The 25,270-nt window shown below is 31.8% G+C and overlaps 1 protein-coding gene and 1 long non-coding RNA gene across 2 annotated transcripts in view; one reads left to right on the forward strand and one right to left on the reverse strand.

Moving 5' to 3' along the window:
- The window catches only part of LOC130893464 (uncharacterized), a 170,008-nt gene that overhangs the window by 72,962 nt on the left and 71,776 nt on the right, over positions 1-25,270 (forward strand). The window lies entirely within an intron of this gene.
- Positions 1-25,270, reverse strand: part of LOC130893463 (putative phosphatidate phosphatase) — a 64,364-nt gene that overhangs the window by 2,541 nt on the left and 36,553 nt on the right. The window contains exons 3-4 of the mRNA XM_057799626.1: positions 4,105-4,409; positions 1,553-1,610 (exon numbers count right to left, since the gene is read on the reverse strand). Of these exons, the coding sequence (XP_057655609.1) occupies positions 1,553-1,610; positions 4,105-4,409 (363 nt within the window). The remainder of the gene's footprint in view (positions 1-1,552; positions 1,611-4,104; positions 4,410-25,270) is intronic.

A 25,270-nucleotide genomic window follows, 5' to 3' on the forward strand; every position in this document is an offset into this window, starting at 1 on the left:
AAGTCGAATTTAATACATCGATTCAGAATTTTAAATAGAATTGAAAAACAGGACAAGATAGTGGATTGCAAACGGCTAACTTGTTTCGAAAAAGGCAAAGAGTGTTTCTTTGGCCGGAAAAGCGATGGCCACCAATTTATGGGATAGTCATGGGTTGTGACAACGCACCTTCTCATACTTCAGTGATAGCTATGGTTTAAATTCACGAACTGCACTTCGACTGGGTTGACCATCAGATCTGGCTCCCAACGATTTTGTCCTGTTTCCTAACCTTATAGTTTCACTTGCAGGAGAGATGTTCATGCAACGAGGACATTATTGCATAGGTAAACGCCTATTTTGAGGATAAAGATGGCAATTATTATTTGGAAGGTTTAAAAAGTCTGGAGCATTACTGGAAAAAGTATATAGACTTGAAAGGGAGCCTGCGTTGAAAAAAATGATGATGAAAAAAAATATCTTGTTTCCTTTGTTAAGTCGAAAACTTTTCAAACAATCCTCGTACAATCGACTATTATAAAAAAATCAATAAATTGTACAAAAGTAATTGGAAAATAGTTTATTGAATTCTTTACGCGACATTTGAAATCACACGTGTTGTTTACAGAGAAATGCCATTAAAAATCGCTGAAACAAGTGTTCAATAATACGATTTGACAGTAAGAAAAGTGGATAATAGATTGATTTATTAGTTAAAAATCAGCGGCGGTTCCTCAATAACTGCAAATGTACACGGACACCCTCAAATTTGATGCCTCCTTTTGAAAAAAACAAAACTGATTCAAGTCTGTCTTGTTTTATTTTGAAGATTAATTTAAAAAAAGGTTTGATTAATTCATACACAAAAATCCGATCGCTTTGCCCGGTGGTAGGCACAATATCTTCAATGCACATCGTAGATAAATTTGAAAGGTCTATTGCAAGCCCCTCTCACCGTCGTAGTCTAGACTGACTTGTACTGGTCCGGGTGCACATGAAATCAGTGCACTTGTAGCTTGGGAAATAAATAACTTGTATAGAAACGGGAATTTTGATAAAATGATTTCTTTAAGATGAAAATATTGAAATTAATAGTGTTAATCATTGGAAATCGAGTGTATTAACTACGAATATACGCAAAAGTCGTGTTTAGAAATGTACTTTTGAATAAAAAACTCACGGATAAACTGATTGCGGGTGTGATGTGAGTAATAGACTGCATTCCATGTTTATGTTTTAGAAGCAATGAGGCATTTTTTATTTATTTTCAATTCAAAAAACGTGTAATAAGAAACTATCATTCCTGTATATATAGAAAAAATTTTTTTGCTAACATAAATTGACGGTTTGTTAATCTTTAATATCAACGTAGTACAAATATGAAACTAATCTCGAAATTAGGACGAAAAAATTTATAAAATGGCTTCTGTATACGTCGATGTATAACCGCAAGCAATTTTCAAAAGGAGCCGTCATAAATAATGTTTTAATGTACTTGAGAAAATTTAGATGGCAATTAAAAGAGTTTTTTGGCATCTATTAAAAACAAGACGCTTAATAAAAAAATACTTACTGCGAAATATAACATCGTGTACATCGAAAACGATGAATGTCCAGAAGGAAACGAGAGTCTGTAATAAAAACAATATTAGAAGTGTAAAAAACTCGAGTGGTAATAGCTGCTAGACAAACACTCGAGAGAGATCCATTTGAGATAATTTTTTATTTATTTGTTAAATAAAACGATTCCCATGAAACTTTCAACACTGCTAGTGAGAAAAAAATAGAATTGGTAAACCAAAACTACAGACTACTAATTTTTTTGTTGTTGTACAGAGGCGTGCCACGGCCAATAACTTCAAACCAAAAATAATTTTTAATTTTATATTTAAAACATGCTAATCGCTCGTTCAATTCTAAAACGAAAAACTTCTATAAACAAGTGTGATGATTTTTGCCGTTAATGGGATACAAGGTGAGTTCTGGATGTTTTTATATCTAATGTCTTTTTCCATTACTTCCCTCCGGACGATCCGGAGCAGTAATGGGACATCCTTCTCACCATGAATACAAATATTGGTATAACATAAGATCGAATTCAACAGCTGAGGCCATTGATTACGTTGCAGAGAGAATTATCAATAAGAAAAATGACATTAGTGACTCCATAAAATGCAGTATTAGTTTGAACAGCTTTTTGTTGTTTGAAAATCAAAATATAAATATTACGAGCATTACCAACCATACCTGGAATGGCGTGCTTCCAATAAACAAAATAGATAACAAATAAAAAAGAAGTCTACTGAACGGTGCAAATAGTAATAAAATTTAATCTTCTGGACATGATGCTTGAAAGTGAGATTCCAATTTTAACCTTAAAAAATTCTTAGAATTGTTTTTCAAAGTTTTTTTTTTATTTATATGTGACCTTAAAATAAAATTAATGAAAATGAAATAGGAATTGCTTTAATATTCGAATTGATAAACTTTGAGGCGAACTTATCTGTGTCGTAATTTCTGTGATAAATAAAAATTAGATTGTCATACTTTATTACTATTTGCAAGAAACAATGATTTATCGAATGTCATTGAAACAAAACTTCTGACAATAGTAGCAAAATCGTGATCATTCTGTTTTATTGGTCTTGAAGCATGTGTTGAAGAGATAATATACGTGAGAGTATAAATAATAACATCGGAGTTCAAAACATAGTTAAAAAGTATTATCTATTAATATGGTGAAGATAAGATATAACCACAATGTTGTATTTAAATTATTTATATTGTTGCTAGACTAGAACCTTATACAAGATTACACGTGTGTAATAAGCTCACAAATAAAAATTGAGACAAAAATTTTATGTGCATTAAAGAGTAAAAAAATAGACCTGGAATTTGAGTTCTAGTTGTGCTGGTGAGTAATGGTATCAACATTTTTCTGGTCAATCGATGTCAAGATTGACATCTAATCTATTTATAAATTCATAAAATTAGTTCCCTCTTTTCAGAACTACATTTTTTATCATTGGATAGTAATGCTATGTATATGTATGACTTAATGTTAATTGTTTGGTTTGGTTACATCAATTAACAAAAATAATTTGGAAACTATCAGATATTTCTGATGACATATCATATATTGAATCAATGTTGATATTAATATCTTATGAATGGAAAAAATGTAGGAAACCAAATAAAGTCAAATCAACAAAGTGTTACACCACCTTTTCGACTGATTACTTCTTCTTGGCATACTGTCAATTAACATTGGACACTCATGTAATGTAAAACTGTTCTAAATTTCTTGGTGAGTTCGCAATTATCGAACGGTTTTTGTAAGATTTGATGTGAGTTTCTTCTTAATTATATGCTACAAGTTTTCAATCGTCTAGATATCTTGATTAAACGTCTATTTTTAAAGTGGAATATCGTTTTCAGACATCCAATGTTTTACTTCTACAGCCGTATGATATGCGGCATCATTTTGTTGAAAAATCAAAATTTTTTTTTCAATTCGAGGTGTTGAGTTATTGTGAAGCTGATATGGATCCTCGGTCATTCTAAAACACTTATTTAGGTCTTATGTCACGACTTCCACTATCACCAATGTTTGTGTGAAAGTTTTAAAACCCATCCACTCTGTGACATGATGAGGCTGAATTGCAGTTCTTGCTTTTTGAGCCTTCGATCCTTTGTATTGTTTAATTTAATAGTGTTTATTTTATACAACCCAGCGATAATCATTTGAATAAACCAAGAATATAACAATACAAATAAAATTTTTAACTAGTAATTGACGGTTTTTCAATAAAAAAAAGCGACGAATGAAGTTCAGCCCCAAGGAACATCTCCCTGAGATGACAAGAAAATAATACTCGTTTTCAATCTTATTAGATTGCATGACATTCTCTCCCCTGATTCAGTATAAACTAGTTTGATACATCACAACTTCTAATTTAGTTCGATTTCATTTGATTGTACACGTTGCGTTTGATTCTTAAGAGGTGTTGTACTTTAATGTTTTGATACTCCACCTAACCGCCTTTCTAATAATGTACCCTATATTCCCTATTTGAAAATAAGATTATTTTCTGTGCTCCACTATAATGTGATATTAGTACTTACCTTATTTCTTTCATAGTTCTCTTATTGTTGATGTATAACGGATTGGTACAAACAAAATGTTCGTAATATTTGTATGGTATAATCGAACCATTACAAACATCGGGAAGGCACACTGAGTAAAAATGTGGCCTCAATCTGCCGACAGTATATTTTAAGACATCGGTGGTTAGCTGCGAACAAGCTGCGCCAAAGGCAAATATGCCAAAAACACAATAAAGGTTATAGATCCAATTAGGTATGGACATTCCAAGGAATATTATGTTCTTTTGATTGTTTGGTCGATTTAGATACTCAGTCATAAGCATCTGAAAAAAAAAATCGAATAAGAATATTATTCAGATCGAAGATATAAAACTTAATATAAATACAGTAAAAGATTTCTGAGGAGAATCGTTAGTTTTGTTATTATTAACGCAAATCAACGCGACACCATTTTGGCATTTACAAAAAGATTCTGATAAAGATAATAATTTCTCTATAAAAAAACAATATTTTCTGTTTTAATTATTACCTAGAATATATCTATTAAAAAGAAAATGATGTCGTTATTGAATTTTTCCCCAAGCCTAACTTTGTGTTCACTGTTTCATGTGAATCAAAATATAAGGAAAAAATATTAACTTTAGTCTCAAAAAAGTTGACATTTTGCGAAGGAAATACAATGATGGAAAAAAATAACAATAAAATTATAAGAAACCTAGAAATATAAATGAGTCGTTTTGCAGCAAAAATATTTATATTAGCATCTTATTTAAATAAATAAAAAATTACAAATGTAAACCGATATCAATAACACAGCCATGACCGGAACGTCTTACACACTTGTAAATGAAACAGAAAAATGAAAGAAATTTGAAGTATTTTGAGAAATGGAAAAAAAATCATAATTTTCATTCCAATGATTAATAAAAATAACCCGTTTCCTGTTTTCTAATAGTCTTTAGTAATAGCACCAATCGAAAAGGATACTCGACACAAACGCTTTTCCTCGATGGCAGGATAAGAATTTTCTCTAAACCGTTACATTTTTCGGATCTAATATTTCACTTACGTCTATATGGCATAATTAAAGTACTTTTCTCGATCAGTAAAAAGGATTCCATAGTGAAATACTTCACTAAATCTTCTTTCAAAAAACGGTATTGAAACTCGAAGAATATCTATAGTTGTCTTGAATTACTCTTTTTACAAGGATGGTTTTAGAAAAAGACCTAAAACGAAAAAGAGCTTTTATCTGTCTCTTTCAAACTTCGTAGCCACAGGAAGTAGCCAACTCAAGCCCCACCACAAACAAGAATCATTTTAGTTTGACCAATGTCTTTGACTCATAGGGTTGCCTAAATAGAAGAACAAGGTAAAAACCATTCAATGACTGTCAGAATTGCATTTTTCATTTCAATTACATTTTTGTGTGAAGCCAAACATCTAGAGAGCGCAGATTTTGCTTAGTGTTCTATCTAGGTGACTTTGAGAAAGGTCGGATGGTTGAGTTTCGTGATGCTGTTATATCGATATGTTTACAGATAAGGAATGTTGCAAAAACCGATGAAAAAAGTACTGAATACACTGTTTACACCACCACTACACCAACACTCAGTCTTGAAGACGATAACTTGGTTATCGAAACGCGCGGCACACAGTGTAATTGTGAGTGTTGGTGTAGATAGAGTATTCAGTATGAATGTCGCAAACGGTTCCAGAAATTCCAGCTTAGTAATGGAAAAAGAGAGAAAAATAGATCTTAAAACTAATACTGGGAAAACGAGGTAAATGGAATGTAGCATAAAAAAAAAAGAAGAGAAAAGTAAACATGTAAAAAAATTCAAGTACCTATGTGTAATAATAACGAACGATGGAGATAAAACGGAAGAAGTAAGAGAGAAAATACAAGCGCGTTGTAAATAATATATATAATATAAATAATACGTACTAAATAAAACAATAATACAATGTGTATGGCAAAGAAAAAGGCTAAAATTATGCCGAGAATGGGAGAAAAATTATGCTTACTGTCAGAAGAGCAAATGAAGCAAAAGAAAAACGCTGAAAAGACAAAATGTGATGAAGATTCCAAAAAAGGTACGCTGGGACATAACTGGGGAGCTGGATTGAAAACAGATAAAAATGATGGTGAGGTTGATGCAGGGCGAGAGGAAGAGGAAGACCGAGGACGAGATGGCGTTCAGGTGTTCCACCGAAGTATGACAAAAGTTTACAATAGAACATCAGATCTTTACGCACGATACTGCAGAGTCAGTGGTAGTGGACACTATTGTATACGGTAACAGATCATCATTAGATAGAACAAGATAGCTCAGAGCTACGTTCAGAATTTAATGTAGCCATTTGTCGTCAAATAACTTCACACTATGCAAGACCATATTTTTGGCAGAGAATTTAAAGTAGATATATATTGACCAGTCAGTATATAAACAGGAGGTTCTAAGGATTTGTTTTCTAGCAACCCATTCAAATGGGCTTCCACTTCTCCTAATCGTTGTCTTTATGTATGTTCTTCCTTCTTTTTATTCAATATTTTCTTTTACAAATAGATTCAAAACCTTCACCAATGTATCAGTTTTAGTCAAAAAAATTCTAAATGGTATAGGTTACAACTGAATATAGTTCTATTTTACAATTTTATCTATGACTTTTATCCTCTTCATCGATTTTGGAGAGCAATTCTTCATGAATAACAGATGAAAGAAATAAGTATCTAAATCTCTGCATTAGCAAACAGGTTTCCTCTGTTAATTTTGTTGTTTGTTCTAAGAATATGAAGAGAGTAGTTGTAAATAATGTTAACAATAATGTTGGATTAGAAGCCGTTTAAGTTGTTTATTTTAATGAAATAATTGTATACACTGCAAGGTGTTTCTTACAAGCGTGTTTTTATAATTATAGACTACAAGTCTGCGAGGCACTTTAAAAAAATTCACACCCTTGTTCAAGGAATTTTTCTACAGTGGCGCGTAATAAACTTTTAGTTGTTTAGTAAAAGTATTTGGGCCCAGTGGAACTATTGGTCGTTAAATTTGGATCGAAGCACAAGGTTACGATTTTATAATACTAATTCAGTCATTACGTCGAGGCTAGAAAATTACTTTGTGGATTTTCCTATTGACATACACTAGACCATGTTGAAAAGCAAGTGAAGAAGTCTCCACCAAAAAGCAATTCAGTGCACCCTGTGAGAACAAGGAGGGAGAGAGTTAGTGCTAAAACTCGAGACAAATTTTCTTTCTTTAAAAAAATTTTCTTTCCGTTACAATATTCACGTTTTGTTTTCATTCATTTGCATTTATAAAGACTGTAATTTCCGAATCGGTCAAAAAGTGTGAAAAAAAGTACCGTAGCGGTTCATTTTTTCACGCTTTTGCGGTAAAGAAAGTTACGTAACGTGTCATTTTGTAACGCAATTATAAAATTGTTTTTTATCAAAATAGTGGTCTGTGAACGCTTTCTTTCTCATGTCAATTCGTTTCTTCGATAAACTGTCTCCTTTTTTTTCTTGATATTCGTTCAAGAATATCCGTTTTGTGTCTAATTAAAAGTATAGTATTATCACTAGTAATGGAAAGTATTAGTAAAGAAAGTTTAAACTGCACACCAGAAGATGTGGTTGAATCGGCAACTGCTGCGACTATGAATCTTCTCCCTGAGAAATCCAGGGAATAGTATTTGAAAGAATGTAATTTTATAATGTGGCGTACTAAAAAAGGCATAAACAACTTAACAGAAAGGGTGTTATTAGATTACTTTGAAACTAAATCCAAAATGTGGAAGTCAACAACACTTTGGTCGATTTTTGATCCAAAATTAAAAGGCACCCTACTAGTAAATAACGACGTAGACATCACCAAATACTCGAAACTCATTGCATATTTGAAAAATAAATCAGTTGGCTATAGACCCAAAAAATCTGAAACATTTGCCGAAATTAATAAGGTTTTGTTGCAAGCTCCAGACGATTATTATCTCATGCATACGACAGCACATTTTAATGTAAGCTTAGATGTAAATTGTAACATCTTTCAGGTTGATTTAATATTCGGAATCGCAGGAGCCCTGCGGAGGGAGGAATTATATAAAATGAAGTGTAACGATATTAATACTACCGGAAATATTTTAATTATCACAGTACCTGATAGAAAAACTCATGTTCAACGTCGATTTAGTGTTATTGGTGAAATAACTAACAATAGATTAAACTTGGTAAACATTTATAAAAAATATAAAAATCAACGACTCACAAATGTCAAAGCAGATCATTTCTTTTTGCAGTATAGAAATGGAAAACGCAAAACCCAAGTTTTAGGTATCAATACCTTTTCAAAAATTCCCTCGCTTATCGCAACATATTTGAATTTACCTCATCCAAAAAACTACACTAGGCATACAATTAGACGCTCTTCGGCGTCTCTGTTAGTGGATTCCGGTGGTGATATAATTTAAAATAATAAAATAAAATTAATTCTCACAGTTGTACTTTTAATATTACTATTACAAAATAAAAATTGATAAAAGTTTTTCTATGGACGTAGAAAAAATTTTGTACGAAACTCTATGAAACTATGTGAGTAAAGTAACTTTTTTAAGTATTAAAGTATTTTAAATTATTACTTTACCCACTTGTTGCATAAATAACTATGGTTTTTTACTTGTTAACAATTAATTTGTAATGATATAATATGTGCAGCAGACACTAAAAAATCGTATCCATTAATGTAAACAAATTTTCACTTGTAGATGATTTACTTGACACTACAACGGAATCCATTTCCTTTGGTGTGGAAATACAAACTATAGATTTTACAGCCGAATTAGTTCCTGAAAATATATTTGAAACATTACCATCAAACATGAAGAGTATTTCGTATAAGATTTTAACAGAATTACTCGAATGGATAAACTCGTAAAGTTCCAATTCTTTTTTTGATGTACACCAAGTGATAAAAGGTTTTTGCATAAGATGGAATCTCAAAATACAACAAACCGCGTACTCGATAACATTCTTGTCAACGTCTATAAACTACCATACAAAAAAAACTTTTTTTGCAATTAAGTAAGCCCAAATCTTTCAATTTGTAACGGCTGTACTACGATGTAGGAAATAAGAATGCAGCAGTCCCGGGTTAAAAAAATTTATTTGCAAAATTAATATGAAAATTATTTGTTTAGGAATTGAAACTAACATTTAATCTACAGAACAGAATGTTTGAAAATTCAAACATTCATTCCAGAAAGGTAATTGTAATTAAAATTCCCACCCATTCATCCGTTCGGTTATAATTCATCGGATTTGCTGAGTAAGTGCAAGTTTATTTATACGAAATCTCGGCGTGTTGCCAATATCAGCAACACCGAATGTCACGATTTATTTGACAAATAAACGTATGCTTATAGGCATGAAAGTACATGCTTAATGGATAATAATTTTCTTGTGACGATTTTGAAAATATTTTTAGTCGCCTTAAAGTATACATAATATAACAAATAAAAAAAAGATTGTGTTTGAAATAGATATACACGGTGTGTACAGAATTATGTACATCATTATTTTTAGAAATGTTCCCAAATGAGACTACACATTTCTCTAGACCCCTTTTTCAGATTCTTAGACAGGATAAATAATTACCATCTCTTCCAACTCAAATCAATGTAGAATATTTCTCATTAATCAATATTTTATGATGAATCCATAACTCAGTTGCTGTGCGGTTTCTCGGTGAAAAACTGGACTGATTTACACAAGCCACTTCCAAAGCCAGATTCACACCATTTAGAGAATTTCACAGATTGGAAAGACTGAGAGTACGACGGAGTAAAACCTGAACTATACGATTCATACCACAAAACTCTCTCAATTTTTAACGAGTCGCTAAAGATAAGTATATACCTTTGTTGTGATAGAAGATAACACCTTTCCTACAAAAATGTATGATCGTATGTTTTCGCATGATCGGGTTATTCGTACGAGGTGGCGTCTTCTGTGTGACAAGCCTAAGCATCACCTCAATTTACGTCAATATGGGGTTCAAAATTGTTTGTAAACCTGCACTACGATCTCTTTTGCACATGATTGTCGTACGTGTTGCACTTTCCTACATCTTTAATAGTTTTTTCCGGAAATGAATCGATTTAAAATCATTTCAGCATGCTTTTACATATGAAATATTTCTCTTTTGCATTTTTTCGACATTTATGTGGAATCTAAGTATAGAGCTATTTTTCATATTCATATGTACATAGTTCAAAATTGTTTTATGGTCGACAAATCTGTAGCAATATCCTAAGATTTCAGATTTCTCGTTTTGACTTAGTATACCCTCTACATAATTCTAGACCAATTTCAAATTTATCTAGGTAAGTTGTTTTTTTAATACGTTCTTGTTGGGCTGTTTAATATCAGTCCTTAGGTAAATATTGAAAGATAGATAAAGATTTAATGCATAAATAGAGGTTACGAAAGTTGTTTACATAAAAATCAAGGAATACACTATGATTATGAAGAGTTACAGATATTCACTTTAGTGTAATTATTTTTTTTTAATTCTGAAACTCTAACCTAATCCCAACAATAAGAAAAGTCTTATAAAATATAATTTAATATCTTTCAATTGATGGTGACTATCACGTAAAACACTAATAAAACGGGATCAATTTTTTTGTAAAGGAAGTGATGAATTTGTTATAGTTTGTCTATTTATAATTACGAAAGTTGTTTTTATAAGGTTAAATATGAAAATCACATCCCTAAAACGAGAGTATACGTTGGATATAATCGAATACGAAATGATGTGTTTTTCTTAGGTTTGACCAAAGCCTTTGGCAAACCTCGGAATAAATTTTAATTTCGTTCTTCAACTGAAATATTTTTAGCCAAACTTAGAAGATGCTAATTTTTCAGTCAAACGTCGAAATTATAATAATCTGTTGCGGTCGGTCTCAGAAGTAACTAATATTACGAAACAACTAACTGGACAAAACATTCTAAATGTTTGGGTAAGGGCTGTATAAAGTGATTTTTCAAATTATATAAATGTAAATGCTCTGACGCAATTTGCAACTCCACAAGTCTCACAAGACTAATTTTTTATTATAGTCAAGACAATATTATTACAATTAACATAAAAACTACGAATTTTATCATGTCTAATTCAAGATATTCCAATACTTTATTGAAGTTTAACAGGCCCAACTCCCATTTTATTCAATTGAGTTTGACGAAATTTTGTTTAGTCAAAGTCCGAAAATCGTAATTTTTGAGCTTTGACTCATGAGGATCTTTGGTCTTCAAGTAATTAAAATAGTGAATCGTAAGGTGTATGCCGAGTGAAATATATTTTGTTTAGTGTTTGTGAGAAATATGGTTGTTTTTCGATAATAACAGAATAAAGTTAAACAGGTAAGTGAGGATGTTAAATAGGAATTTATATACAAACGCTAATGTGTTATTATGAAAACTTGTCATGGAGATTTATTTAAAAATTGGTTTCACTACAGTCAAGTATCGTAGTAGCAATAATAAAGGCGAAATAATTGAATTTATATTTTAAATAAAACATACCTCTGCTTGCGACCATTCGTGCGTATTCCGCAAGAAAAAAAGACTTCAAAACATATTAAAGAATTAGTGGAAAACGTGAAAAAAGTTATGACAGAAGACTAGCGAAATATTCGGAAGAATCCGAAGAAAATCGTTTACTAAGAAAAGTGTCCTCAAGTTCTGGGAACAGTCGGTGATGTCTGTGGAATAAAGCAAATTGCTCAACTAATTCGAAGCCTGCCTGAACTATCGGGGCTGTTGCAATAGCGGATCCTTGACTGGTTGCATTTTCTTATGTAATAACTAATTTTTCAAGCTATTGAAATTACATTATCCATAGTTACCTATAGCATGACTTTCCCTGTTTCAATCTTGAACATTTTGCTGGTAGAGATGAGCCACTCCTTACTTTGAATTCAAGTCTCTGCATCACAGTGATGGAACTATGAGAAATTTTCTTTATCTTGACTCTGTTGCATTAAAAGATTACAAATGTCATTTTAAATTTGCATGAGACCATTTCTCAACATTAATCGTGCAGACTATCTTTTTATGTCCAGTTAGACAGAGAATATATTATATACCGCAAGATATGAGATACCACTATCTTCAACTATCTATTTAATAGTCAAAGGTTGCTATTACATCACCGGATCATGGAGTTTTTCAAAATTTTCGTGTGTGGTAGTAATGGTGGGGGCTCCATCTGCTTGTTAGTTTGTACACATCTGCGGTGAATTCTTTCAAACGCAGATATTTAATCAGCGTACGTTGCTCGACTCGATGTATTTGATACTGAGTTGTGACTCTTTGAATTCGTGCTTCTACCTTTAGCACGGTGCAACAGGTTCAGTTTTTAGCGTGAGTATATTTGCAATAAATTACAGTGTGACGTAAATTATTTTAGTTTAGTATTCGAATACCCAAATAAAATTAACCATATCCTTTTGTGCCATGGAGAAAACGTTCTATTACAGAGGTTTATCAATGAGTGTTTTTTAAAATATTTCTTCAGTAATCTATATAAAATGATAACCTTGTAAAATTGTTTTATTTGAATGTATTTCTATATGGTTTAAAGCGACATATGGTGAACTTGCAAGCTGGAGTTATTTAGATCGATTTGTTAATCTGCAAATTTATGAAAATATATTATTCTACTGTAGTCAAAACAGATGTTTCAGCAAGTATAATAATTAATATTTCACTAGCTAATTCCATCTTTTTTTTTCATATGATTTATCACTGACAAATAAAGCCATTTATTTCTTAAAATATTGACCATTATACATACATACTCATTTCTAAACATATAAACATGGCACGAGTTGTACTATAAATTTTAGGATAAGCAAAATACCTATTTGTCGTTCATAGTGGCGTTAGTAATGGCATAAGGCCAATATTATGTTGAGGATATAGTGAAAATCTACCTCTACAGAAAAGCAATGTGCTAACCACGATTTTAAATCTTGTGAAACATTAGCCAGGTGGAAATTGAAACTTTCGGAATTTCAAAGAACCGACTGATATTTGGCAATTATTTTTTAACAAACACGTAAATGGGAAGGAGAAAACAAATTTTTGCACATTGCAGAAAAAATACGATGTATATTCACAAAGTAAGTTCCGTTTGGTTGCATAACAAAATAGTGCACAGGTACAGAAAAAATATTCATTATACAAAGCTTCACAACTATAAAATTAATTTTTTAAATAGCTTCCGAAATTTTGTAGGCACTTGTCATAGCGATGCACAAGCTTTTGTATGCCTTTTTCATAGAAGGTTGCATCTGTGGTTCAAACATTTACTTTCAGCTCGTCATCATCATTGAAGTGTTGACTACCAAAGAAAGATTTTGGGTATAGGAAAATATAAAAATGGCATAGCATTTTGTACGTAGATTTGTCCAAAAACTTTTCATTTCTTTCTTTATATTTATAAAACGAATCACAATCTTATGTCACTAGCGGCAGCATTTACAATTAAGGCTGACAACTTAAAGAAACACTATAAAGAAAAAGTTAGAAGTAGCGATCGGAAAATGTTGTGTAGTTTTTCGGCTTGAGTCATGCTCGAAACTGTGATCGCAGCGCTGTTGCTGATAGCAACAGACACAGAACTTACATTGTGGATATACTAGTGGATATACACAGATCGTTTTTCTATAACCTATTGATCAGAATAGAAGCAAACCAAGTAAAGACGATTGCGCAACTCAAATATTGTACACCCTGTCATTGTCTGCAAGTCTGTGTTGTGTTACCGTTGCGTAATCTTGTCTGTTTCTACCTTAAACTGTTTAGTTGTCTACAAGAAGATCATATGGAAAAAACTACAGGAGTGTGGATGTGCCCGAATAGTACTAAAAGTTAAAAAAATTACCAAATACTCCTTGGCCGAGTGGAAATGAGTATATTCCAGGCAAAATGAACTTCAAATATTAAAGGAGGAAAACTGAAAGAGGGAATATTTGTTGGGCGACAGATTCGTATGAGTTATAAAAGATCCTTAGTGTATCAAAGTCTCTCATTTGTCTGCTTGGATGTCATACGAAAAGGTTGTCGGAATGTTTTGAAGAAATAAAAAAAGAAAAACATTTGGAAGTGATTATGTTATCGACGAATCATTTCCAGCACTCACATTTGAAAATTTCTTTTCCTGACACCTTAGGAGGAAAGGAAATAGGTCAATCCTAAATGGTATACCAGCATTTGTTTGCCAAAAGTGTTCGAAAAAATCAGGGAAACCAAACGAAGAAGACGAATCATTCTCCAGCACGACAATTCGATCTTCCATACATCAGTCATCAGTCATCCGCCGTACAGTTTTACTCAATGATTTCTTTTTATACCCGCAGATCAAAAATAAATTGCGGAATGGAAAAAATACTTCGACAATTGGTTCAAATACATGCAAAAGTGTTTTGATCTAATTGAGAATATTATTTAAAAAAAAAGGCAATTATAAATGTTTGTTTTCATTTGTCTATCTCAAAATACCCTCATAGTATATAACGCAGTGATTAAAAAATTAATAACTTTCAGTTGGGGTATGAAAACCGTGTAAACTATTGTAATTTGGGATATACAGAAATGAGGAAACTTGGCCGCAGACATCCGGAAAATATGGTGGTTGATAGACATTTCGTGGATAATTGTGTGACAACATTCATTGCCAGAAATGAATTCTTTTGTTTTCCCTTTCTCTTCTTTACAAATTATTCGAACATGTTTTCTTTAGAATCTCTCCTATTTGAATTAAAATTTTAGACAGAATATCGAAAAAGTCGATTTTGATAGGATTGTCTCGGTGTATATTCTTGCAGTTTTGACGTCAAATGTTAAGATTTCACTAGTTACTCACTCTTATGTTTTGTACTTGTGTCTTTTATAACTATTTTATTTTATCATTGTGAAATCTAGAATCCGATACGAAAATGTTTATGTTTGCAAGTTCTAAATTCAAAATATTCATCTAAGTAATTAATGATCACAGCAAGGGTAAAATGACGACCACATTTACAACATATGTGCATTTCAAAACAATCTCACATTAAACCATAAGATTAGTGAGGTTCTTTACAGTTCTTTTAAATATCCCAAAATAACGAGAAAGAAGTAGATTGGACGCTGTTGGTATTCAAATACACTTTTCATTAGAAAGTTTTAAAATATCGTCAACATAACAAACATTTCATGTGCCAGCGATTAGAACCACTAAATTACTACCAACTTTATAAACCATAAGATAGTACCTATGGTGTCAAAAGTAACGCTAATAAAGATGTAGCAAAACAAACTCAATCACTAATCGATAACAACTGCTGTCTTTTTTTGTCAACGTAATAGTTAAGAAGCTGGTGGCAGTACTTAGTTCAACAATGAATTGTTTTAATTAAAGATGTGTTCTTCATATTTAGGTATTTGCAGTTACGTCGGAATAAATTTTTAAATTTATCTTTTGTCAAATAAATATTAGATCCTCTAGCCTAAAGGGGAATTTAAAACTATCGTGTTGTTTTCGGTAAATAGAAAATATGCTACTTTTTAAACTACAAAGTCAGTTCAAGTCTTATGATCGGTGATTTGTCTAAGAATGGTTTCAGTGAATACTATATCTTTACTTTCGAAATTAAAAGAACCATTGCCAACAAATAGTTGATGTAAATCAGAACTTTATAATTGGCTTAACTAAAAAAAAATGTTATTTTCTAATGATGCATTAGAATCGTAATTTAATCCAATTTCAAAGTTGCACAAAGATAGATTTGAAGTGTATTTTGTGGAAGAAATGGTAATTTCACGTGTCACTTTAGAGCTTCCGTACTATTGTACAATAAATCGCATTGAATTAAGGTGGGCGTGAATACAATGGACAGTTACGTGTAATAATAAACCGTTTAAATAAAATGTCGTAAAACTATAATTTGTATGTGCCGTTAAAAGCAAACACCTGAAGAAACGTCATCAAAAAAACTGACAATAATTCTTCTGCCTTCAAGTTTAACCCAAATTAACCCTTTCAGCAACATATTGAAATGATATTACGTAAGCAAATATGTTTTTTTTATTTATTGCCATATTACTTCCCTTATAACTATCATTTTCAAACTTAGTTTCAATCATTTTTTATACTATTATAACAAACCAATGCGTTCATATATTTTGGTAATTACAATTATAATTTGTAAATCCGTGCTTCGTTTACATTCCAGTTTATTTGGGTGTCAATATAATTTAAAATTTTTATATTCATTACTGAAATAAAAATTCGGCATATTTGGTTGTTAGTTTAAAATAAGGGACACAATCAATTACTTTCAAAAAATCGAATTAGACTTCTCTAAAAGATTAATTTCATTATCTAAACTAGTATTTCCCAACATTTTTGTGCCTTGTCCCACTCTATGTTTTCTAAAATTCTTATGACCCGGTATATAACACATAAAAATTTAATTGTTTACTAAAGAAACTTAAATTAAAATAGGTTTTATAAATAGATCTAACTAGTTAATAGTTAACCAAGCACAGTAATAAGAAATACGTATATTTTCAATACAGGGTTATTAAAAAAGGTGATCCCGTCTCCAGGATATAGAGAAAACTGAAAAATATTTAGGGTTTGTTCGGTAAAAAATTTCCTTAATGCCATCATACTCATTTTTTACGATTTTACCCTAGTTACACGGTTCGTACTAAGTAGTATTGAATATAAATTTTTCAATATTAGATTTATTGAGCAAAATTTCAAGTGAACTTAAACATCATTTAATTTTACACCAAAAAGGTACTCTTAATAAAACTCGATTCTGTGTACCATTTTCGGAATATTTTGATTTGAAAATTATGAAGTAATAACCGATGCTGGTATAAAGTTATTGATTATTATTAATTAGTAAGCATTATGTAGCTTTCGTTTCATGTAACATTTCGCGAAAATCCAGTCTAATTAGTATAGGATCTTGTTTTTCAAAGTTAAATAAGTATGGGTACTGAGCTATTGGAGGCTTTAGTATGAAACAAACAACAATTTGATGATCATGTATTACAGTTCTGGGACTCAAACTGTTGTTTGTTTCATAGCTGAGTACCCATAATTATTTAATTTTGAATTTTACACGGCAATAACATACACCACTAAATCCATGTTCATGGAAAATGTAGCAATTGATTTATTCCACATTTTGTTGAATTTTAGACAATTGATTTCTGTTTCCTCGCAAAGACATACCATAACTCATTTTATGTTAAATAAAGTTTTAACTGACTCATCATATTGCAATTCTGTGAGGTCTTCTTGATACTGCATATTTGATATATCAGACAAATCCACTAACATTGCCTGATCTTCTATGTTGAGCCTATCAACTATCAACATAACGATAAGTTCGACTTCATCCCCTCAATAGAATTACTCAGCAATAGGTAAGGGTACTATTTACTGACCAGAATACACTGTCAAGGAAACGATTAACGTAAAAGTTTACTAACGCGCTGGTTAGCGATTAATAGAATATTGTATAGAGAAAGCTACTGCTTGCGAATGTAGATCTTGTATGTTCTAGGAGAGAATTTCACACAATGCAAAACCAGAACTATTGGGCATTACCACAGGCCGAAATATTGGTGTCATTGCAATTCCGGCTACATTGGCGATACACTTTTGTTCATGCAGGATAATGTGAAGTCAGATACAATTCGAATCATCAAAATTTTTTTCCAAAATGTTGGAATTGCAGTAATGGGTTGGCCAGCCCGCAGCCCCGACTTCAATAAAATACAGAGGATATGGGACAAGCTGAAACAAAGCAAACGAGTTCGAAATCGGGCACCTACCACGGTTTGGCAGCTTCAAAACGCAACAGTAAAAGAATGAGAGATGGTTTTCTAGGATTACGTATTTCATCTTATATCAATATATGTGAAGAATAATATGGAAACGATAAATCGAGCTAGAGGAGGAAACAAGCAATATTAACTATCTGCATTTCCATTGCAATTCTTGAAAAATTTTGATAAAATAAATAAAATTCATAAATGAACCAATGCATTGAATTCTATTAAAAAAATTAGTGGATTAAGTTTTACATGTTATATGTAAATATTCTAAAGTAATAGTAAAATAATCCACCACAATTAAACGATAAAGAGTTTTTCCCATATTTCAGTTGTTTTGGTTTTCATTATTATTTCATTTGGTTAGGTCTGTTCAGTAAGCGTATTGGATATAATCATATGACGTAAACATGTTCTATTAGTTTTCAAATAGATTGTAATATACATGGATTGTTTTGATATATCAAACAAGAAATGTTTCGTAATGATGCAAAACAAACCGTTATAATACCAATACATTATTCAAAAATATGAGTGTGTTTGAAATATTTGATGTGGTATTTATGTTCAAAACTGTTTTGGGGCTAGTCAAGTATCCACTTTCTGTGCTACTTAAATAATCAAAAGCAAAAACATGTTTGCGTTAAGTTGTTCTTGTTAGTGAAACACTAGAATTAGATAAGACATGTATCAGAAGCGCAGCTTGTAAATATTCTCGAGGATCTGTTAAGAAAAATATATACTAAAATCAACAATTAGTGGAATCCTTCTCAAACAATTTATGTTTAAATTATCTGAAAAAATGCAACCGTTATCGGCGACGTTCCAATATTTTCATTGGTTATTTAGAAAAAGGGGCATACATCCCAAAATAAGGGTCGGCACCGTGGAAGGGCAAAATGATGAGAGGATAGAACTTTCAACTATGCCGCAATTGTACAAATCTAAAAGGGAGGAAAACAGTGAGCCTTGACAAATATCCTCACTACTATCTATCTATAGAACGCTCCATGCCGACCATTTGGTGTAGACTACCTATTTGTATTTATTTGGCAACACTGTGTTGACAAAGTAATACATGAACGTGAACAAGTACAAACGTGTTTTGGAACGCGTCAGTTTGATAGTTTTTACTACTTTATTAGTTTATTTTCAAAAAACAAATTGTACTATTCTCATTATGGGTAGAAAAAGCTCTTTGACCAAATAAAAACGATGAAGCTGACATTTATAAGCCGGCAAATATCACGAAGATTGAAGGTTTTTGAAGCTAGTGTACGACGCATAAACAAAAAAATGAGCCAGGGCAAGAATCAAGCCAGAAAAGAAAGAAGACATACGATAGAGAACCAACTCTACGCCCAGCAAGATAAAGGCCCTTGTGAATACGAAAACATTCACAAATCGGCAAATATTACGAAGACTAAATGTTTCAGAACCTAGTGTGCGACGCAATAAAAAGAAAATTGAGTCAGGCCAAGAATTAAGTCAGAAAAGAAAGAAGACATACGATAGAAAACCAGCTCTACGCCCAGCGAGATAAAGGCCCTTGTGAATGCGAAAACTTTTACAAATCGGCAAATATTACGAAGACTAAACGTTTCAGAAGCTAGTGTACGACGCAATAAAAAGAAAATTGAGTCAGGCCAAGAATTAAGTCAGAAAAGAAAGAAGACATACGATAGAAAACCAGCTCTACGCCCAGCGAGATAAAGGCCCTTGTGAATGCGAAAACTTTTACAAATCGGCAAATATTACGAAGACTAAACGTTTCAGAAGCTAGTGTACGACGCAATAAAAAGAAAATTGAGTCAGGCCATGAATTAAGAAAACCAGCTGCATACCCAACGAGATGAAGGCCGTTGTGAATGCTCAAAAACATTTATAAATATAATTTTTTTTCAACACACTCTTCGGAGAAAATTTTAAAAAAATTATATTATAAGGCTCGTCGCTCCACCAGGTAACATAAGCCAACACCTGCAATGAAAGCGAATTATTTGAATTGATACAAACAATGGCGAGAAGAAGATCAGTAAGATATTGTAATATAATAAAAAACTGATACATTATTATTATTATCAGTTCAATTAAGTGAAAAAACATGGAAGTTTATATATTTTTTCTATTTTTGACATTTCTGCTTCAGTGACAACAGCTCAATTTTGCAGAATATAGCTCTGTATGTTCTTCGTCGTCATGAAGAAAATTATCACCCAGACTGTGTTACTCCAACGGTTAAACATCCCACCAAAGTCAGTTATCAGCAGCAAGGGCACTGGACGTTTGTACGTCGCAAAAGGAATATTGAAGCAAGATCAATATAAAGAAGTTTACAAAATCTGTCGATTTCACAGATCAGAGAATGGTTTCCAAATGAGGAACCATTCACTTTCATGCACGATTGAACTTACTGCCACATTGCTCGGTCTATTGAAGCTTTGTTGGTAGAAGAATGTTGGATTGGCCGGGTAATAGCCTCCTGTGAAGTGGCTAAAGAAGTGATCACCAACAAAACCCAGCTTCTAGAAAAAAATATTCCTTCACTATCCTCAAATGCAGGAGACAAGCATTGATGGCATGCCGCCTGGAATTAAAGCTTAATACCGGTTAAACGTGGCTCAACTTTTACTTACATTATTTTCACTCTTCTGTAAAACTTAATAAACATTTTCTAAATTCATAACGGAAACATAACAGAGCGTTAATGTTCGACGAATTAAGCGAATAATGAACTCTAGATACTTAAACAATGCTAAGATCGGATCATATTACAGATTTTTTTGATATTATTATTACATTATAATGTATTTCATCCTTCGTTTTAGACGTAGCATGGTAGTCCAGGCAAGAATAATATAGAACGTCAGTACCTTTGTCTTTCCAGTAAAACAGCTGCTGGTGTTTGTTATATACAGTCTCGTTATTTATCCACACCAATATTAGTTATTTCAACAATCACTTTTAATTGACGTAAGAATTAGAGCTCTTGGTATAATGTACCAAATAACAGTTAATGTTGATGATGTCTAGAAGTATTTTGTTATTGAATTTAAATTGCATTATCACAATTTCTCCTAGCTACAACTAGAAATGCAATCTGATATCCTTATATATCTATCAATTACCCTAAACAAGTAAAAATATGTCGCTGGTTAAGTTTATAGTAATAATTTAGTATAAGAATACTAGTATAGAAACTCTATCCTCACGTATCATCCTAAAATATCACCACTACTTGATCTTATCTCCCAGCATAAACTCCTACGTGACTCACGTTTACTGTCACATTGAAATTTAAATAACATTCCTCCCACGATATTATATCTCGATGAAAATCATCGCTTCATGTCGCCAGGCTCGAGCCACGAAAAGTTGTAGAACCTTAACAACAAAAAAGAAAAAGAAAACTGTCGATGCTCTTGAACAATATATTCCAAATAAGTGTCATGTTTTAAGCACACTTCTAAATTAATTGTTTGTACAATTTATAGCATTCAAAATGTGGAATGTGAAAAAGACACATTTACTTTTCTATTTAAATCAAATACGATAGATTTTGATTATTATATAATGAAATTTCCTTTGAAAATTTTAACACTCAATTTACGAAAATTTAAAATGGAATGATTTTAAATCAAATTTAAAAGTATATTAAGCCGGATCCACATCTCACATACGAGGGCCGTTTTTTTTTTCAAACTCCGCCATTGTTGATATTCAGACGTCAGTCGGCGTTGTGCTACAGCTACGTTAACATGGCAGCCATTATTGATTCTTCCGCCAAGGGTGAATTGCGAAGTGTGATTCGTTTTCTACAGTCTGAAGGCTATAGTGCTGCAGAAATCCATCGGAGGATGAGTCGTGTGTATGGGGAAAGCTTCATGAGTGATGGTGTTGTGCGTGAATGGTGTCGAAAGTTTAAAGATTGTCGTAATTATGTACATGATGAAAGGGGCCAAGGACGCAAATCTGTCGTTTCAGATGTCCTGGTTCAACGAGTTAACAGAATGGTTAAAGATCTGTTTTTTACTCTACTTAAACTCATTGGCGGCAACTTTCTTTGAAGAGGGTATTGAAAAGCTTGTCCACAGATATGACAAATGTCTAAATCTCTTTCATGTTCTGTAGTGTACTTCTTTCTGTGTTTTCAGTAATACCTAATAGCTGAATTAGAATTAAAGAAATGCGCCGTTTTTATCATTAAGAATCACGACCAAAAAGGAGTCGTTATTGGATGAAGAATCTTTACGTAAATAGAAATGAATATAGTGGAAACCATTCACTAAATATATTAACCCTGGATGGCAGTACAGGTCGTGTTCACTATTTTTTCACGCATCTCTCCTGCAAACTTTGAAGCCCTTTATTGGAGAAAAAATTGTGAAACAAGACAATTAGATAACGTCATAGAAATATCACTTTCCCATACTTTTCGTCCGTCTTAAAGGAAGTGAAATAAGATGCTTATCGATCGGCATTGTATCTTCGAAACAATTTTCTAAATTGAGTTTAATAGCAAGAGTCATTTTCTAATCAAGGTACTTAAACTTAATTTGAATGAGAATGAGAAAAATGGACCAAATCCTAAAGCAAAGATCATTCATTTACGGAAATCGTAAATAACTATTTAGATTGTTAAATTTCATATTGTTCTGTGGAATGTTTAAGGCTTCTTTGAGACTGTTTAGTACAACATTTCTAATGTAAATTTTAAATAGGATGTAAAAAACTGTTAAGATAATATCTTATTTTTTTCTAATGATAGAAAGATCTATGACAATAAGTCCAAAATCTCGCCACGGCCTCGGTGGCATACCATTACTTAATGGTTGATTTTTTTGTGCAATGTCTTATCCCAACTCGACTGTGTAAAGTTAGGTAGAAGTTTAATTGTAAAGTATTTTTTACAATTAACTTTCTCAATAAAAAGTTACTCTCGTATTTTGAGTTTTTCTGTTCGTGGAAGTTGACTAAAACCAATTTTCTCTTTGGTACTCTTCGATTTTTTTTCCTACTTTATATTTCAGGGTAATGATACGTTCATAGTTTTCAGTTCAAATTTCTCATAAATAATTCAGTTGTATTGGTTTCATATGAAATCTCATTTTTGTACCATAAGAAATAGATTTACTCTTTGAAGACTAACATACCTTTTGTTGATATCAATATAGTTTTTTAAGTGCACGGGCAAGTTCTTTCTAAATAATGTTACAGATGTTAGGAGACTGATGTGTATTCGACAACAACGTCACTCGTCAAAGAATAGATTGAAACTCATTAACATATTCTACATTCTTTTGAAGTCACAGAACAATTCAACCACACTGCATGTCTTTGACTTAAGGATATTAGGATCTATATTAATATAATCGATGTATTTATGGATGATTTTATGTATTAATTGATGGTTTTATGCAATAATGTGTAAGCATTAAGAAAATCGTTCAAAAATATGGAAAAATAGAACGAATAATGGTGGACGGAATAAGTGTTACTAAAGTCATGAAACACACCAATTTCTTTCCAAAATAGGTTTCCCACTATTGTAGAGCTCATTTTATAAGTTATGAGTTAAATGAAGCCAAAAAGGGGAGATCTGCATGAATTATTTTGCTTCACTTTTAAAGTATTCCAAAATAATAGTTTTCTACAGCAATTTTCTGAGATCCAATTCAGAAATTGGTCATATGCTTTGTTGTAAGAGTCTCTTGATTTTCTTGGTAATAAGTTTTGCGATACCTTTTTTGCAATTTCGTCGGAAACCTCAAAATTTTGATCCAGGTTTGATTTTAACATTGCCACATAAAATATTTGGATACTTATCTTGCTGGTAAGAAAAACACAGAAAAAAGTAATGTTGATGTTGATTTGTAAGACTTTCATAATCATACATAAAAAACTATAGGTTTTTACCAGCATTCTGATCTAAAAATCTTTAGAGCATCATTTTTATTTTCATATACTTAAAATTGACTATTTGCTATATTTGACTATGGTAATGAAGCAAACGATATTTGACTCTGTGTTCTATGATAAAAAAATTACACAATTTTTAGTCTTCTCAAGTGAAAATAGGTAGCTGTTCACTGGTCTGATATTTATTTTTTTCGTTTGTTTAAAGAAATACCACTTTATTTTATCTACTATATTTACGAGCGATTCACTGATTTATATTTAGTCTTTAATTATCCTATCTACCAAGATAAAAATTATTACCTACATTAATAGTCTTATTTTTCTACCTGAGTCACCACTCCTTATCAAAATCGAATATGTTTACAATAAAAATACTTTAAAGGGGTTCACTGAATTTATATTATGTCTTTGGCTATTCATAGACTGATTTCTCACTCACTGTATGAATTTTTTGTGTGCGTATGTAGCAGCAGCACCATGTTATCAAAACCGGTTTGGAAAATAAATTTGATAAAGTTAAAAAAAAATAGTTGTCATGAATTATATGTTTGAAAACAAGAGATATACCCCGTGGAATTTATTTGTAAACTATCGCCAGAACGTGTTAAATTATTTGAATATGATAACAATGATGATTAGTTACTCACTTTTACACCAGATAAAATTCTAAATAAGTTTTGATATCATTAACAAAACTAAACAATAACTTTTCATAGGTTGACAAACACGTTAATAATTTCGCGGCGTTAGTTTTTTCTTCCTTGCATAATTTTTAAAAATTTTACATAATGGAACAGAGGAAATATGTATACAATGCTATACATTCTATTTAGAATTGTAGCCGCTAAAATTTAGTTCTTTTTGTAGCGTTTTCAACTGCTCTCCATTTCTCTCTGTCCTGTATTTGTCTTCTCTAGTCATTCATCATAAATGATACGTTTCCTATATTCTTATTTTTTAATATAATCTCAATTTCCTGGTTCATCGTCGATTATGATTATTTCCAGCTTTCACTGGTCCATGGATTTTCCTCATTATGCACCTTTCATATATCCTTAGTTTTTCTTCGACCGTACTTGTTAGTCTGGTAGTTTCCACCACGAATGTAAGTACGGGTTTTATCACAGTTTTGTATTTCCTTAATTTGGTTGTTCGGCTTATTTCCTTACTCTGCACTACATTGCAGCAGATATTTCAAATTGCTTATATGATCCTCCTTTTGTTATTACTCTTTTCTTGAAATTTCTCACTATCAGTTTCACCACTTAACTATTGTGATACTCTCAGTTGTTCTAAGTCTTCGTCCTTTTTTTGCTATAATTCTATTTCTAGTTCCACCAACTTCTTTTTTTTAAGTTG

The sequence above is a fragment of the Diorhabda carinulata genome, chromosome 4 (genome assembly GCF_026250575.1).
Source record: "Diorhabda carinulata isolate Delta chromosome 4, icDioCari1.1, whole genome shotgun sequence".
Lineage (NCBI taxonomy): Eukaryota > Metazoa > Arthropoda > Insecta > Coleoptera > Chrysomelidae > Diorhabda > Diorhabda carinulata.